At 54.3% G+C, this 15,541-nt stretch overlaps 1 protein-coding gene across 1 annotated transcript in view; it reads left to right on the forward strand.

Annotated features, from left to right (window-relative positions):
- The first annotated feature begins 447 nt into the window (after window positions 1–447).
- The window catches only part of PADI2 (peptidyl arginine deiminase 2), a 43,711-nt gene continuing 28,617 nt past the window's right edge, over window positions 448–15,541 (forward strand). The window contains exons 1-3 of the mRNA XM_060142798.1: window positions 448–577; window positions 12,752–12,935; window positions 13,898–13,970. Coding sequence (XP_059998781.1) covers window positions 486–577; window positions 12,752–12,935; window positions 13,898–13,970 — 349 coding nt within the window. The 5' untranslated portion in view covers window positions 448–485. The remainder of the gene's footprint in view (window positions 578–12,751; window positions 12,936–13,897; window positions 13,971–15,541) is intronic.

Consider the following 15,541-nt stretch of genomic DNA (forward strand, 5'->3'; position numbering starts at 1 on the left):
CTCCTGTCCCCGCCCCTATGACAACTCCGCATTTGCATTATCTGCCCCGCAGGGCCGGGGGGCGCCCGGAGGGGCGGCTGGCCCTGTGTCCTGGCGCCGGCCAGCTGGGGGCCCACTGAAAGTATGTTGAATGAAAGAATGAGCAAATCAACCAGTGAAAGTAGGAAATTGGCAACTGCTGACATCACCCAGACCATGGAGGTGGGGGGAGGGTTGGGGTGGGCCTGGGGGGAGGGGCAGGGCTGGGGGGCCTGGGGGTGGGGCCCCGCGGGAAGAGTTGTGGAGGGCGTGGCCACGCTTGACGGACGGGCCCACAGCCCACTGCGAGAGGAGGCCGACGGGCCGCTCCGCCCACCGGCGGCAGGATAAAGGCGGAGCCGGGGAGCCGCGGCGCTTGCGGACTGCTGGAGGGGTTACCTGCGGCAGGTGCTCCAGGCAGACCCAGAAGAGAGAGGACTGGCACGGGGCCAGGCACTACGGGGAAGATGCTGCGCGAGCGGACGGTGCGGCTGCAGTACGGGAGCCGCGTGGAGGCGGTGTACGTGCTGGGCACGTACCTCTGGACCGATGTCTACAGGTGAGCCGGGCCTCCGCGCCGGCCCAAGACCCCCTCCGACTCCGGGCTCGGCCCGAAATCTGGGCCCAAGAAATCCTGAGACCCTCGCCAGACTCGGGGACACGGACAGCCTGCCTCCAGCCCGAGTCGTCCCTCATCCGACGCCCCCGCGCCCAGAAATCCTAAGAACCTTGCCCAGAAACCTGACAGCCCCCAAACTTTGTGTCAGCCTCCCCGGAATCCGGAGACCCTCCCAGACACCCTGACACAGCCCCAGCACCCTTACAACTCCTTTCCAGGCGCCAGACCTTTCACCAGAGTCTTCCCACCTCTCCCGCCCCTCTCCCAGGACGACCTCAGCACCCACTCAGCTTCCCCAGCATCCTCTCCTCTTTCCCTTCCCCGCTCTCCCCTCAGCACCTCCCTTACGCCCTCAGACCCTCCTGGCTCACCACCCGCCTCAGCCCAGCCCCTCCCTCCACTCCCAGATCAGCTGAGCTTCCTCCAGGATTTGCCAGGGGCTGGGGCAGGGCCAGAGGGGAGCTGCCCAAGGGCGGAATCTGGCCCTAGGGGTTGCCTAGGGTCCAGCTTCGCCCTGTGGGGGCTGCTGGTGGTTGCCTGTCGCCAGGCACTGGCCATGAGCTCCCTGTCCCCAGATGCCTTCCCCTGACTTCACGCTGGGGTCGGGGAGGGACCTTATTCCCCCAGACCGAGGGTGTGAGGTGGAGTCTTTGTCAGAGGCGCTCTCCTGTTCAGGATGCTGTTCCCCCTGGCCCTGTTCTCCTGTCCACGAACCCTGGTGGGGTGCAGGATTTCTGAGACAGCAGGACCTGGGCTGGGGGAATTGAAGTCAGGGATCCCCTGCTACCCAAGTGCAATGCCCCGTCTCCCCACCATGCATGGGGCAGGTCTGGCAAAGGTGTGGCTGGTGTGAGTGAAGGGGTGGAGGGTCCAGGGTGGGATCCTGCAGCCCTCTGTTCCAAGCATTTGAAATGTTCCACACTGCTGGCGTGGGAGGGGTCAGTGCTGACAGGAGGGAGCATGCAGGACCCAGGGGTGGGGACCCCATGCTGATACCCTTGGGCAAGTCCCCTGAGCCTCTCTGTGCCTTGAGCTAAGCTGGTGCCAAAGTGGCTTACTGCTCCCAAATCGTTCTGTCATCTGGAGAGCCCTGCCTCTCTCAGGCCCCCCCACCAAACCCCATCCCGGTGTCTTCCCACACATCCTCCCCAGCCCATTGTCTCTGTCGCCTCCAGTGGCCCTGGCGGCCCTGCTGGCCCGTCTCTAGCCTCTTCCTCATCAGGCACTGGTCTTCCCTGAGAGCAAAGGGCCTGGTCACCGTGCAGACCAGGGACCCTCTCCACTCATTGGCCCCTGGCTTCAGTTGTCCACATGTAAACCTCAGGGGTGGTTTCTGAAGTTCATAACACAAAACTGGAGTGTGGTCCAGGCCTCAGTGGCCTGGGAGCGCTCCCCTCCCTTCTCCACCCCCCGAGTCCGAACTAGGCACTGCCAGGGAGTGGGACGGGAGCCAGGACGCTCAGGTCTCTAAGCCTCAGCTGTCACCATACCCGCCTGTTTGTTCACTGCGGCACTTTCAGTGCAGCCTGAAAGGCTGGCATGGTGCCTCCACTGAGGGGTCGGGAGTAAAGAAGGGGTTCAGGCTCAGGCCCCCTGCCCGCCCTCTGTCCTGGCAGAGAGAGGCCCAGCCCGCGTAGGGGCAGGGAGCAGGGGAGATGTGGACTCTGGCAGGGGGCAGACGTGTGACGATCCCCTTTGTCCTTTCTCAAGAAACCAGCCGCAGCCCCAGCGACCCTCACCTCCCACATGCACTTCACCTAAGACTCTCCGCCACCCCCAAGAGAAGCAGTACAGTCTAGACCAGCGCTGTCCAGCGGAAATAGAATGCAAGCCACAAATAGAGCCACATGTGTAATTTTAAATTTTCTAGTAGCCACATTTTTAAGGTTAAAATAAGCAGGTAAACTTAGTTATAATAATATATATTTTATTTAACCTAATATATCCCAAATATTAGCATTTCAGTATGTAATCAATATAAAAATTATTAATTTTTACATCCTCTTTTTCTTGCTGAGTGTTTGAAATTCAACGTGTGTTTTATATTTACAGCCCACCTCTATGCGGACTCACCGCATTTCAGGCACTCGATAGCCACAGGTAGCTGGCGGCCACTGTATGTGCTGAACGGCGCAGGTCTAGAGCAGCGCTTCTTAACCTCGGCACCAGCTCGTTTGGGGCTGGATCATTCTTTGTCGCCAGGGGCCGTCCTGTGTGTTGTAGGATGTTTAGCAGCATCCCTGGCTTCTAACCCCTGGATGCCAGTAGCAACTCCCCAGTTGTGACAATGCCAGCAGTCCCTGGCGGGCCAAGTCACCTCCAGTTGAGAACCACTGGTCTAGTGGACAGAAGCCCCTTCTGAAACTAAGGAGACTGGGCCATTGTTACTCCTGATAGCTGTAGTGGTAAGAGCGACTGTCAGTATTAATAGCATGAGATATTAGTGAGCACTTACAGACCAAATGCATTATCTCCTCTCTTCCTCTCCACAGACCTTGGAGGCTGTGCTAGGATCATCCTATTTTGTAGATGAGGAAAGTGAGGCTCAGAGAGGTGAAGCCATTTGCCTGATGTCACACAGGACTCAGGTCTAGTTCCGTGTGGGTCAGAACTCAGGCTCTGAATCTCCACTCCAGCCTGTGTGACCCTAAAACTAGCAGGTTGAACTGGGTGCACCTCTCAGCATGTGTCCCTCCCACCCTCCACCCAGGCCATGAGCCCACTGCCCCCGGAGACTTCACCCACTTCCAACTGACCCTCCACTTCCCACTGAGCCTTTCCCCACCCAGACACAGGTCCTGACCCAAGACCCCACATGATGCCCCAGGGGCTCCAATCTCCAAGGAGACGCCAAGGGACAAGGTCCGGTGGACCCTGGGCCTAGTTAGTGAGGGAGTAGTGTCTTGACCCCTCACTCCTGAGTCACAGAGGCAAGTGAAGAGACCTCAACACCCACCCCTTTTCCCAAGGGCTCTGGGCCGCCTTTCCTGAGATGTACACACGACCTCCTTCCCCTCCAGACACACAGCAGGGGCCTCGCCTGCCCCTTCCTCAGCAGGCCCTGAGGGTCACCCTCCCTCTCCCAGCAAAACTGGTCCTTTGGGGATGATGACCTGACCCAGCCACATTCTGAGTAATGGCAAGCTATAACTAGATGCGCAGAAAGAAGGAGTAGGATTTTTTTCTGGAGATGTCCTCGGCGATCACTGTTGAAGACACCTGCTGTTCCCACACCACCCGAAGCGCGCGTATCGTGGGGCTGGCGCATGTACGCCTTGTCCCCGCACAGTCCCCCCTGATGGTCCCTTTAGCTGGCAGCCGTTTCTCCACTGGGGCTGGCCTGGGTCCCCATCTGATTCTGGCTTGGAGTTGGAGAGAGGACATTGAGTGAGCGGCACCCCCGTGTCGGTGTCACCCTCCCCGCTCACCTCGGCCGGACACCCCCCGAGCCTGGAGGGGTTGGAGAAGGGGCAGCCTCGGAGTAAATTAACGGGGTGATCGCGCTCTGCCCGACTCTCCCGCAGACTAGGCTGTGCAGACAGCTTCTCCTATCCCTCCCTGGTTCATGCGTCTGTCCTGGGGCGTGAGAGTTCTCAATTGGGCCAGTGTCCCCTTCTCCCTGGTGGAGAGAGGTCAGGACCCGTACCCTGAGGTCTGCAGGAGCTTCAGAGCAGAGACGATGGTATCAACTATCCCTTGCCTCTCCAGGGCTTTCTCCTGGTTACATCTGACTCACGATGAGCCCATGAGGTAGGAAGTAGGGGTGATCCTGTGCCCCTTTCTCTGAGATACCCTAAGGCAGAGGCTAGCCAGCCATTTCTCCCGGCAGGGTCTTGCCCATCACTCTCTGGCAGAAGATAGGAAAGGTGGTACCAGGGCAGGAATTCCTAGACGTCAGCATAGCAAAATGCTGGAAAAACAGGGCATGGGGCAGTTCCATATCCTGCCTTGGAGAGCCTGCCGAATCTAAATTCATCCCCATCTCGCTCCCTCAACTCACTCAGACCCCCTCTCTCTGTCTCTTGGTTGGTCTGAGTGTTTTAGAAGGTATCCTTAGGCAAAGGCCAGGGAGGGTCAGCAGTCCGGCCTGAAGCAACGAGGACTTGGCACCTCCCCGTAGGGTGCCAGGCGCCATCTCCTGCTGACTCCCCTGCGCGCATTCCACTCCGGCCATGTTGGTTTTGTGGGTGCTCTTGGCCCTTGAATGCACCCCCCTCATCCCCACCTCAGGGCCTCTGCAGGTGCTGTTCCCTCTGCCTGGAACACTGTCCCGCAGACCACTGCGAGCCGGGCAAGTCTCAGCTCACGTGACCTCCTCCAAGCAGCTTTCTTGACTCCACCCCATTTCGCAGTGCCCGACCCAAAGCCCCAGTCACTCCCTACCTCCTGACTATTGTTTTTATCTTTGCAGATCTTATTATTTACTTAATATTACTAGCTAACTTATTCTGTACCAGGCAGCCTTCTGGGCACCTTGCACACGCATCTCACGTGTACTTAATAATTTACATGTGTTTAAACCTCACAACAACTTTATGAGTTAGGTACTATTTTGGGGGAAACTGAGGTAAGGGATGTTTGTCCAAGATGGCACGGCTGGTAAATGGCGGTAGTGTGGAGACCAGGCCCGTAACCGCTCTGCCGGCCGCCTGCTAGGGCTCGTGTTTTAGGCTCGTCCTCTCCCTGCTCACTGTCTTCCTTCTTCCTGTGAGCTTCCGGCCCTCAAGTCACTGAAGGGCCCCTTGGCTGGCTGAATGGATGGATGGCTGTGGCCAGGGATGCATGTGGACTGGCCTATCGTTGGCCTGTCACTGGGCTCTCCACCCCCGGCCTCAAGGGATGGATACCGTTGGACGGGCCGGTGGAGGGTCAAGGGCATGTGGCCGAGTTTGGCCAGAGCAGCACTTGCTCCTGAGAGAATGACAGGAGGTGGCATTCAGGCCAGGTCAGGTGGCCCCATAAATTAGAACAACACCCAGAGCCCTCGACTCGACAAAGGAAGCCCTGCCAGGAGCTGCTCCAGGGCCTGGGCATCAGGCTGGCTCCCGGGCAGCGGCAGGGTCCTAAGGGGCAGCTGGTACCCTGTGGTTCGAGCCCACAGCCCCCTGCACGGCTGGGGTCCCTGAGAGCCTTGCCTCCCTACCCGCAGGGCCTGAGCACAGTGGCAGGGGCTCACCCCGCTGCCCACCCCCGGCTGGACAGTCACACCTGTTCAACTTTGGGGGAGGCCAGTTTTCGGAGACAGCTCTGTCTTGCCCAGCCGGGCCCAACCACATGCCTGGGGCTTTGACTGGCCCAAGCCTGCTTATGCTGGTCACTCACCCAGGAGCCCAGGGCAGGAAGCCAGCCTTTGGTCTCCCCTCTCTGGACCTCTGAGCGCCACGTGCAAAATAAGTAGGGGGCTTCTCATTTGATCCGCTCCTGAGCCAGGCCTGACAGTCCCCCTCCCCCGCCAGGTGTCCCTACCTGAAGGACCTTTAAGGAGGACTGTAACCTCTGGATCCTCTCCCAGGAACGGAGCAACCAGGCCCGGAGCTCAGAGCACTTGAGTTTACCCCACACCCTGCCCATCTCAGTCTGTCCCTGAGACTCAGAGCAGGTGCTTGTCCTCTGTGGGCTTCAACATGCTCATCTGTAAAATGGGATGACATTAATACAGGCCTCATGGGGTTATCGAAAGGATGGACTGAGGTCACGTGGGCCAAGGGCATGAAACAGTGCCTGGTACATAATACTCAGTAAGTGGTTATCAGGAGTTAGTATTGGGTTTATTATAATATTAGCAAAACAAATAATAATGAACTATGGCCTCAGAAAGTTTATAACGTTCATGGGAGAGAAATGTTGAACAAGTGTTAAGTGTTGTTTGAAGCACCAGCAAAGGGAGGGAGAGATGAGTCCTGGATCATAATAGGATCAGGGAAGACTCCCTGGAGGAGGTGGCAACCTAGCTGAAGGGTGGACAGGGGTTCACAGTGTGACCAGGACAGGCCATGCAGGAGCAAGTGTACCTGGCAAGAAAGTCGGGACACGTGGGGGCAGAAAGGGCATAGTTTCTGTAGCCTGGAGTGTAAGACTAGAGGGCGGATACATTTAAACTGGGGCTTTGAGTGCCAGGCTCAGGTGTTAAACTTTGTTCTGCAGGCAGGAGGGAGTCATTGAAGGTGTCTGCGGAGGGAGAGACCATAGATTAGATTGTTTCTTCCCTCAGCAGAGGGACCTTGGGCAGCTGGAGGCACCAGTGCCTAGTGAGAGAGGCTGCTGAGCTTCCCAGGCACAGAAGAAGGCTGGCTGAAGACAAAAGTCATGTTTCGTCTTCACCCGTCCCTGTCCAGACCAGCTACCCACCCCAGGCCTCCAGCCACCACCACACCAGGCGGCTCCTGGAGGGTGCTCGCCATGGGGTTGCACGCCAGGTTGGCACCCACAGACCCCCTCCGATTCCTGCAAAGACCCAAGGACAGGGTGTTAAACCCAGCCTGCCAGGAGCTGGGCTCACTGTGGAGTAAGCCCCGCTGGTGTTAACAAGGCCCAGGGCAGGCGGACAAGCTGGGAGAGCCAGGTGCCAGCGAGCAGCAGGCATGTACTGCCCTCGAGTCCCAGGCTGAGTGAGCATCCCAGCCCCGCGAGGCCAAGCTGGTGACCCTCCCCACTGACTGAGCGAAGACCAGAGAGGCTGACTGGCTCCCTAGAGGCCACACAGCATTTGTGGGGCTGAGCAGATATTAGGTCACAACACCCAGAATTCTCTTGGGCCAGGCACAGTGGACATCCCTCTTCTATCAATCCATCTGACACTACTTTCCAGTCTTGCTCAATGTTCCTTTGGTTGACCCCTGAATCCATTGCCCACCCTGCACCCTGGTGGATCTGTCTGCAGTGCAAAAATGATCACGTCTCCCCTGCTCAGAAGCCTCGGTGCCCGCAGGAGAATGGCCAGCTCCTTGCCATGATCTGGGTCCTCTCCCCCCACCCCTCTCCCTCCCCTTTGCTCCCAAACTCCAGCCACGTTTACCTCCTTCCAGTTTGTTGAACATGCTGGGCTAGCTTCCACCTCAGGCCATCACCCAGGCTGTCCTTGCTGCCTGGAAGTCCCTGCTCCTCTTCCTCTCTTCGCTTTGTCCAAATTCAGCGGTTCTCACCCTGGTCCCCAGACCAGCAGCAGCAGCATCACCTGGGAGCTTGTTAGCAACGCACTTTGCTCCCACTGTATATGTGTATCAAGTCATCCTGTCATACACTTTAAATACATACAATTGTATTTGTCAGTTTTTCCTCAGTAAAGTTGGGGCGGGGGAGAGAAATGCAGTTTCTCTGGCCCCACCCACCCCATCTGCTGAATCAGAAACTCTGGGGGTAGCCCGACAACCTGTAGTTTAACAGGCTCTTCAGGTGTTGCCGATGCAACTCGAATTTAAGAACCACTGATTTAACTAATTCTTAACTATCGTTTAGAGTGTAAAATTTAAACCTCAACTCAAATGTGCCACTTCCTCCACGAATCCTTTCTCGACCTCCAGGCGAGGGCTTCATGGAACCCCATACGTCTCCTTTAGAGCAATTTTCACAGCTGTAATCACATAATTGTGTAATCCGTCGGAAGTCCTTCTCTTCCACTGGAACATTTGCTCCATGGGCCCCGGGAACATATTATCTTTTTTGCTCTACCCCCCAGGACCTAGTATACGCCTGGCACATAGTAAGTGCTCAATAAATACATGTTAAGTGAAGGAATGACCACATAAGCAAGTCCCCTCTTCCAGCCCTTCCTGCAGCAAACATTTACTTACCGTGTGTCTGTGCTAAGCCAGGTGCTGGAACAAAAAGAAAATCCAATCTCTACCTTCAAGGAGATAAACTGCCACAAGGGGAAATAAACATGGATGGAGACAAATCAATTGAGTCGTCAGAGAGGGATGGGCAGTTGCCAGGCAGAGAAGTCAGGGGAAAGCACTACAGGTAGAAGGAGCAGCATATGCAAAATGCATGGTGAGATGAAACCATGCAGGGAGTTGAGAGGGTGGGAGGAGTTGCAGGAAGTGAGGCTGGGGAGTCCAGTTGAGATGCGGTGGCTAAATGCCGCTGGGCGAATACCAGGCTACAGAGTTTGGATTTATTGTTTGGTAGACACTGAAGAGCCATTGAGTATTTTCAAGCAGGCAGGTAACCTGATTTCTTTTTTTTTTTTAATCACTCTGGTAATACAGTTTGGGAAACCAAGAAGGGTGGGTCCATTCATTCGTTTATTCCCAGAATATATATTGAGCATGGTCACGTCCTGGGTACTGGGCTATGGGGGGCAGTGCAGATGTGGTCCTAGCCTGTCCTTCCATCTACATATCTTTAGCCTCTTTTTCATAAGCAGGAGGTCATGGCCACCACCATCCCTGCTCTACTTCCCTCCGTAACTTCCTAGGCCCCTCCCTGCAGCATCCAGGGACAGTCAAGGTGGCGGCAGCCCCTGGCTCTTGGGTTTCTGCAGGGGATTCTGAGAGGTTCTTCCTGGGGAGGGAGGGAGGCAGCCATCCGGAGCCACGGGGGACAGCCACCGGGGACAATAGATGCCTTTGTTGCTTCTGCCAGGGCTGCTGGAAGAATAGTTGTTTGCTCAGCTCAGAGCAGGACTGTTGCTGGGGTGGGAGGGTGTGAGTCCCCAGAGCTCCAGTGTGGGTGGGGCGTTAACCCCCGAGCCTCTGCAGCCTCCTCTAGTTTCTAACTGGCTCAGAGGAATGAGGGTGGCAGGAAGCATCACTTATATCTCACTATTGTCAGAATCGAGGCCCTAAAGATTATCCTGCCCTGTGAGTTTATAAAGCCATTTTTTCTAAATAGAGTTGTATGCAGAAACCCATTATATGAGACAAGATGAAATAACGTGACTCTGCTTAAAGGGAGGGTGGGGATCTGGCAGAGAGATCCCCAGCTTTTCAGCACCTCCTCCCTACCCCTTTGTCCAGGCCTGCCCGCTCTGTGCTCCCCAGACTCCAGCCACCTCTGACCTGGTCCCATTCTCTCATTTTACACTTGATGAAATTGAGAGAGGAGAAACGCCTTGCCCAAGGCCACCAGCAGGTTGATGGTCAAACCCAGGACTTGCACTAGGGGAATGTTTCCTAGATCTGAGCCTACAACTGCCCAGACTCCCGTAATTTTTACCAAAAGCATATTCTACCTCTAGTACCATTAACTTAAAATTTTTCTTTAAACCAACTCTTATTTTTGTTATAACTTTAAGTGGAGATCTTATGATTACCATAAATGCCCAACCTTTATCACTTGCCATAAAAGATAATACATTTAATAAATACATAAGTCTTCTTTTAAATTGTGCATCCATGTGCCACCTAAGAGCATCTCACCTGGGTACCCACACCTCCTTTTGGGATTTGCTGCCTGGAGCTGCTAAAAGGCTCACCTCTGTCCTGCTCAGCTCCACCCTCTTTGCTGAGTATGTGTGATGTACCAGCCGTGTGCTAGGCCCTAGAGGAGACCAGACCCTGCCCTTGGGGGCTTACAATCCAGAGGAAGACAGACACCCGGGGTAACACCATGAGGCAAAATGCAGGCACCCTGTCCCCCGTCCCCGTCGAAGAATGAGAGACAGGAGGGATGGGCGGTCGTCCTGCATCTTATGGGTCGGCAAGTGGACACTCAGAAGGAGTGAGGGACACACTCAAGACCCCCTCGGCAAGTCAGCGGCAAAATTGGGCTTGAACCCATATCTTTTGCACATGTGCTCCCAATCCAGTGTTTCTACCCAGACTCTGTGCCTCTCCTAATGCTGGATGTGAATGGAGGGCAGCAGACCACAGCCAACAAGTGTCCCCATGATGGGCTGAGGAGTTTAGAAGGGGACAGACAAGAAACAGAGTGGTTCTGGAGCTTCTCTTGCAAGCTCCTTTCCCAGCCCTGGACACAGGCTGCCTGACCATTGCCCAGTGGTCTCTCCTGCCAATGCCCGAGACCAGTGGTCTTTGCCAGTAACTCCCACAGTCTATGGCCTGGATCGAAGAGACCCTGCCTGGGGGCCTCTGCAAACTCACACTCAGGGCCTTGGCCATCTCATCCCAGGGCTCTAAGCACCAGAGTGCGTTGCTGCACATCTAGACCAGTGGTTCTCAAAGTGTGGCCCCTGGACCAGCGGCACCAGCAGTTCCTGGACACGTGGTAGAAATGCAAACTCTCAGGCCCCACTCCAGACCTACTGAATTTCCGAAATGCTGAGAAGGGGCCAGGCAATCCGTGTTTCGACGAGCCCTCCGGGGAACGCTTTTGCTGCCACTGCTACTGCTCCTGAACCTTGAGAACCACTGGCCCAAAGCTCTCATTCAACCCTGGTCACTGTTTACACCTTCAGCTGCCCCTCAGGCATGCCAGCCAAACTCTCTGGGAATGGGATCCACAGAGCTGTAGCCTTCAAAACAGTGAAGATTTAAACAGCACCCCCTGATGATTCTGATGCCGGATCACAGTGGAGGACTCTTCGGGAGCCCAGGAACACCAGACCTTCAAAATAGCAGATGTGCCTTTGAGGCAGACACTTGCACCTGTATCTTAGTCCCAAGTCCCATGAGATCCACCTAAATCCCTCTGAGCCCTTTTCAGCCTTTAGGGACCTTCAGACGGAGGGCTGGAGATTTAGCAAAACTGTCAGCCCTGGGTACCTTCCTCCTCTATCTCCCTGTCCTTCCTGTTATCTCCCCTTAAGCCAGTGTCTTAATCTGCTTGAGCTGACGAAACAAAATGCCACAGGATCAGTGGCTTAAAAACAAAAATTTATTTCTCAGAGTTCTGGAGGCTGGAAGTCTGAGATCAGGGTACCAGCATGGTTGGGTTCTGGTGAGGACTCTCTTCCTGGCTTGCAGCCAGCCGCCTTCTGGCTGTGGGCTCACATGGCCCTTCCTCGGTGCACGAGAGATCGCTGTTTCTCCCTCTCTCTCTCCCCCTCTCCTCCCTCTGCCTCTTCTTACAAGATGACCAATCCTATCAGATTAGGACCTTACTCTCATGACTTCATTTAACCTTAATTATCTTCTAAAGCCCTGTCTTCAACTACAATCAGATTGGGAGTTAGGGCTTCATCGTCTGAATTTGGGAAGACTGAAACATTCAGTCCATAGCAAGCAGCTCAAACCAGTTCGTTTTCTGCCCTGAAATCTTGATGGCTTTTCAAGAATTCCAAAGTTATTTCCCTTTCAATAGAAAACCACTCCAGAGCCCCAAGGAATGACTCTCAGAGAGAATTCCAAGCTGTGAAATCTGTGACAGAAAGTAGGGGTCTTTGTGAAAGAGCCAGCCCACGCTTGCCCCTTGAAGACCCGAGTTCCAGGCTTCTTCTCTGTGCAAACCCAGCACTTTGACACCTGCCTCCTCTCTATCAGCCGAGGTCTCCTGGCCTTCAGCTCAGACGCTGGACAGGGGTTGGGAGACAGGGTTCTAGGCCTGGCACTCTCTTTGGAGCAAACTCATTCCTCTGTCTGAGCCTCAGACCTCCACCCATACAGTATCAGGTGGCTCCCAAGCTGGTTGCCTGTCAGAAACACGAGGAAGCGTGTTAAGAATTCAGATCCCCAGGCCCCACCCTGGAACATTCTGACTCAGTGGGTACAGGATTGGCCCAAGGAATCGGTAATTTTTTTTTTTAGGCCAAAAGATGTTTTCATTAGAATACAGTGATTTTTTAAAAAATTAAAGTATAGTCAATTTACTATGTTTCAGGTGTACAGCAAAGTGATTCAGTTATATCAGTTATATGTACACATATATGTGTATATATAGTCTTTTTCAGATTCTTTTCCATTGTAGCTTATTGCAAGATATTGAATATTGTTCCCTGTGCTATACAGTAAGTCCTTGTCGTTTATTTATTTTACATATAGTACTGTGTAGCAGTTAATCCCTAACTCCTAATTTATCCCTTCCCCCACTTAAGGAATCTGTAGTTTTAACAAGTGCCCTCTTCACTACCAGGTGATTACAGTATAGCTGGGTCCCTAGGGAGACCAGGCAGCCTGGGAGTGTCCTTGCAGCCTCGTCCCTCCAGGAGTCTTCTCCTGAAGCCCCTTGTCCCACCTGCCCAGGAATCCCCGTGACCGCCCTCCTCTCTCCATACAGCGCAGCCCCAGCCGGGGCCCAGACCTTCAGCCTGAAGCACTCGGAGCGCGTGCAGGTGGAGGTGGTGCACGACAGGCAGCCTGAGGAGGTGGCCGCTGACGGCAAGCAGCGCTGGCCTCTCTCGCCCAGCACCACGCTGCGGCTCACCATGAGCCAGGCGAGCGCCGAGGCCAGCAGCGACAAGGTACCGTGGCCGGGGAGGCGCCCCTGCGAGGGCTGCGGGAACTGGGGACCGACGGTGCTGGCATCAAGACAGGCTGGACCAGCGCTATTGATTGAAGCAGCATGAGGGCCACACGCGTCATTTTATGTTTTCTAACAACCACATTAAAAGAGCAAAAAGAAACAGGGGGACTTAATTTTGATATTTTTTCCTTAACTCCATCATTAAAATATTATCATTTCAACATGATATCAATGTAAAAAAAGTAACTAGCTTACATTCTTTTTTCACATCAAGTCTAAATCTGCTGTGCATTTCACACCTGTAGCACATCTCAGTTCGGACTTGCTACATTTCAAGTGCTCAATAAACATTCGCAGCTAGTGGCTATGGTATTAGACAGCCTGTTGTTAGATCATAGAATGATGACTTCATGGCAGGTTAAAATCGTGTGCTGCTGAATGACGAACTATTAGAATCATTGGAAGTTACAGCCACAAACATCCTTGGTCTCATCGTGTATCAGACGGGATGCTGAGCGCCCACGCAGCAAAATGATTTGCCCAAGTGCTGGAGCCGAGACCAGACTCTCTCTTCCCTAAGTTCTCTAATTATGAACTTCACTGTGTGCCCCATGTCATTGATGACGCTGGGCGTTATCCAGTAAGAGCAACCTAAGCCCCGTCGTTGCTTGGCGGCAGCTAGACACACACCAAGGCAGATGTGCGGCCCCCACAAGCAGCAAAATGCACCATGCAGATGCACTCTGAGAAAGGGGAGTCCCATATCTAGTTGGATAATCTGAGAAAAACAGCCCACCAACCCAGGAGTACTTCCTGGAGGAGAGGGTTCAGATGTTTAGAGAGGGTCAGCTTGACAGGCTGTGAGGTGTGAGGGAGGGAGGTGGTCGTTGCAGATCTTCCTGCCTGTGATCTGTGATCTCTGCCCTTCTTTCCCTCCCAATGTGTCCCCTCCCTGTCAAGGTCACCGTCAACTACTATGAGGAGGATGGGGTCACCCCCATCGACCAGGCTGGGCTCTTCCTCACGGCCATTGGTGAGTTGACATGGCTATGGCCTGGGTGCCTTTGTTCCCCAGGGGCTGGCATTGCTGCTCTTCTCAACGACACTTGGGCTGTTTTCAGTGCTGCTGACCTGGCACTCAGAGCTTCCTCTGAATAATGCAGGCCCGAAAAGTGATGCCACACGTGCCCAGGCCCTTATGTCCTGGGGTGGGGATGCTGCAGGAGGAGGCATGCCTTGGTCTGCCAGCAACTCACCCCAATGTCAGGGTCCGCATCGCAGGCTCTGGGGGCCATGGAGGAGAAAGAGCAAAGTCTGTTCCTCTCCCGCCTCTCCCCTGCAGCCTGGAGAAGAACTTGCCTCTCATCGTGAGGGGAATGACCTGTCTACAAAACCTGTGCTATCCTCAACAATCCAAGCTACACACTTGCCTTCCCCAGACCCAGCCCAGGGACACAAAGATGCAGCCTGGGTCCTTAACTCACCTAGTCCAAGCCCTTCATTTGATTCATAAGGACACTGAGGCCCAGAGAGGTTAGGGAACTAGTTCAAAGTCACACAGCAACTCAGTGGCAGGTTGGATCCAGAACTCAGGATCATTCCCCTCCTGGGTTCTTCCCATTTGCAATGCACTCCCCTGCCCTGGATGCCAGGGCACGTAGGTTGTGGTCTTCTGAAGCTTCATTCACTCGACTCCTCTGCAGTGGAGGTATTACTTTTTTTAATTTTAAATCAGATAATGTTTAAGCCAGGGCGACATTTCAGTGGGTCATTTTGTCCATCCAGCTTCAGTTTCACATTGATAGAGTGGCCACATGTCAGGGGGAGGGAACTACCAGTTACTGAGAGTCAACTATGTGCTGAGTGTTAAAAATAACAATGTCTATTTTCTGAACACCTGCTCTGTGTCCGGGACTTTGGTGAAGAGGTGGCATTTATTGAGCACCTACAGTGTGCCAGGCTTCAGTACTAAGTGGTTTACTATCATGATCTCAATCTATGCTTAGATCTATTCTGAGAATGCACACTAGTATTGTCCCCATTTTACAGATGAGAAAAATCAAGGCTCCTAGAAAAAATAAAACGAACAAAAACTTACCTGAGCCCACGAACCCTGAAAGTGGTTTGTGGGACACCCCACCATTTCAATTATCTCACATCCTCCAGGGGTCTCAGAACTGTCCCCACAAAACAACTAGTTCCCAAGCCAGCCCCTCCTTCTCCAACCCTGTGTCTTTAGCCACTGAAGCAGGCTCAACAGCAGTGCTCTCCTGCTTCTGAGCTTATTCCCAAGCGGGCTTCACTGCTGGCCACCTGCCCTTCTTTCCGCACCGAGGGAGTGAGTACCTGGCCTTGGGGGTGGGGGGTTCCTCAGGACAACCTCGGGGGGCCTTGGGAGATGAAACCCAAGCCTCCCGGGTCGCAGCTGAGGGCTGGCACGTGTGTCCACCTCACGGGCACACAGTGCCCCCAGATTGTCTCAGGTGACCGTCCCTGAGGAAACCTAACCCCACAGAGACAAGGACACCTGAGGACATTAGCAGGAAGGGCAGTGGCCAGAGGCCTGGCAGAGAAGGGAGATGCCCAGGGGCTGACGACACCACT

Source organism: Lagenorhynchus albirostris, chromosome 2 (assembly GCF_949774975.1).
Source record: "Lagenorhynchus albirostris chromosome 2, mLagAlb1.1, whole genome shotgun sequence".
Lineage (NCBI taxonomy): Eukaryota > Metazoa > Chordata > Mammalia > Artiodactyla > Delphinidae > Lagenorhynchus > Lagenorhynchus albirostris.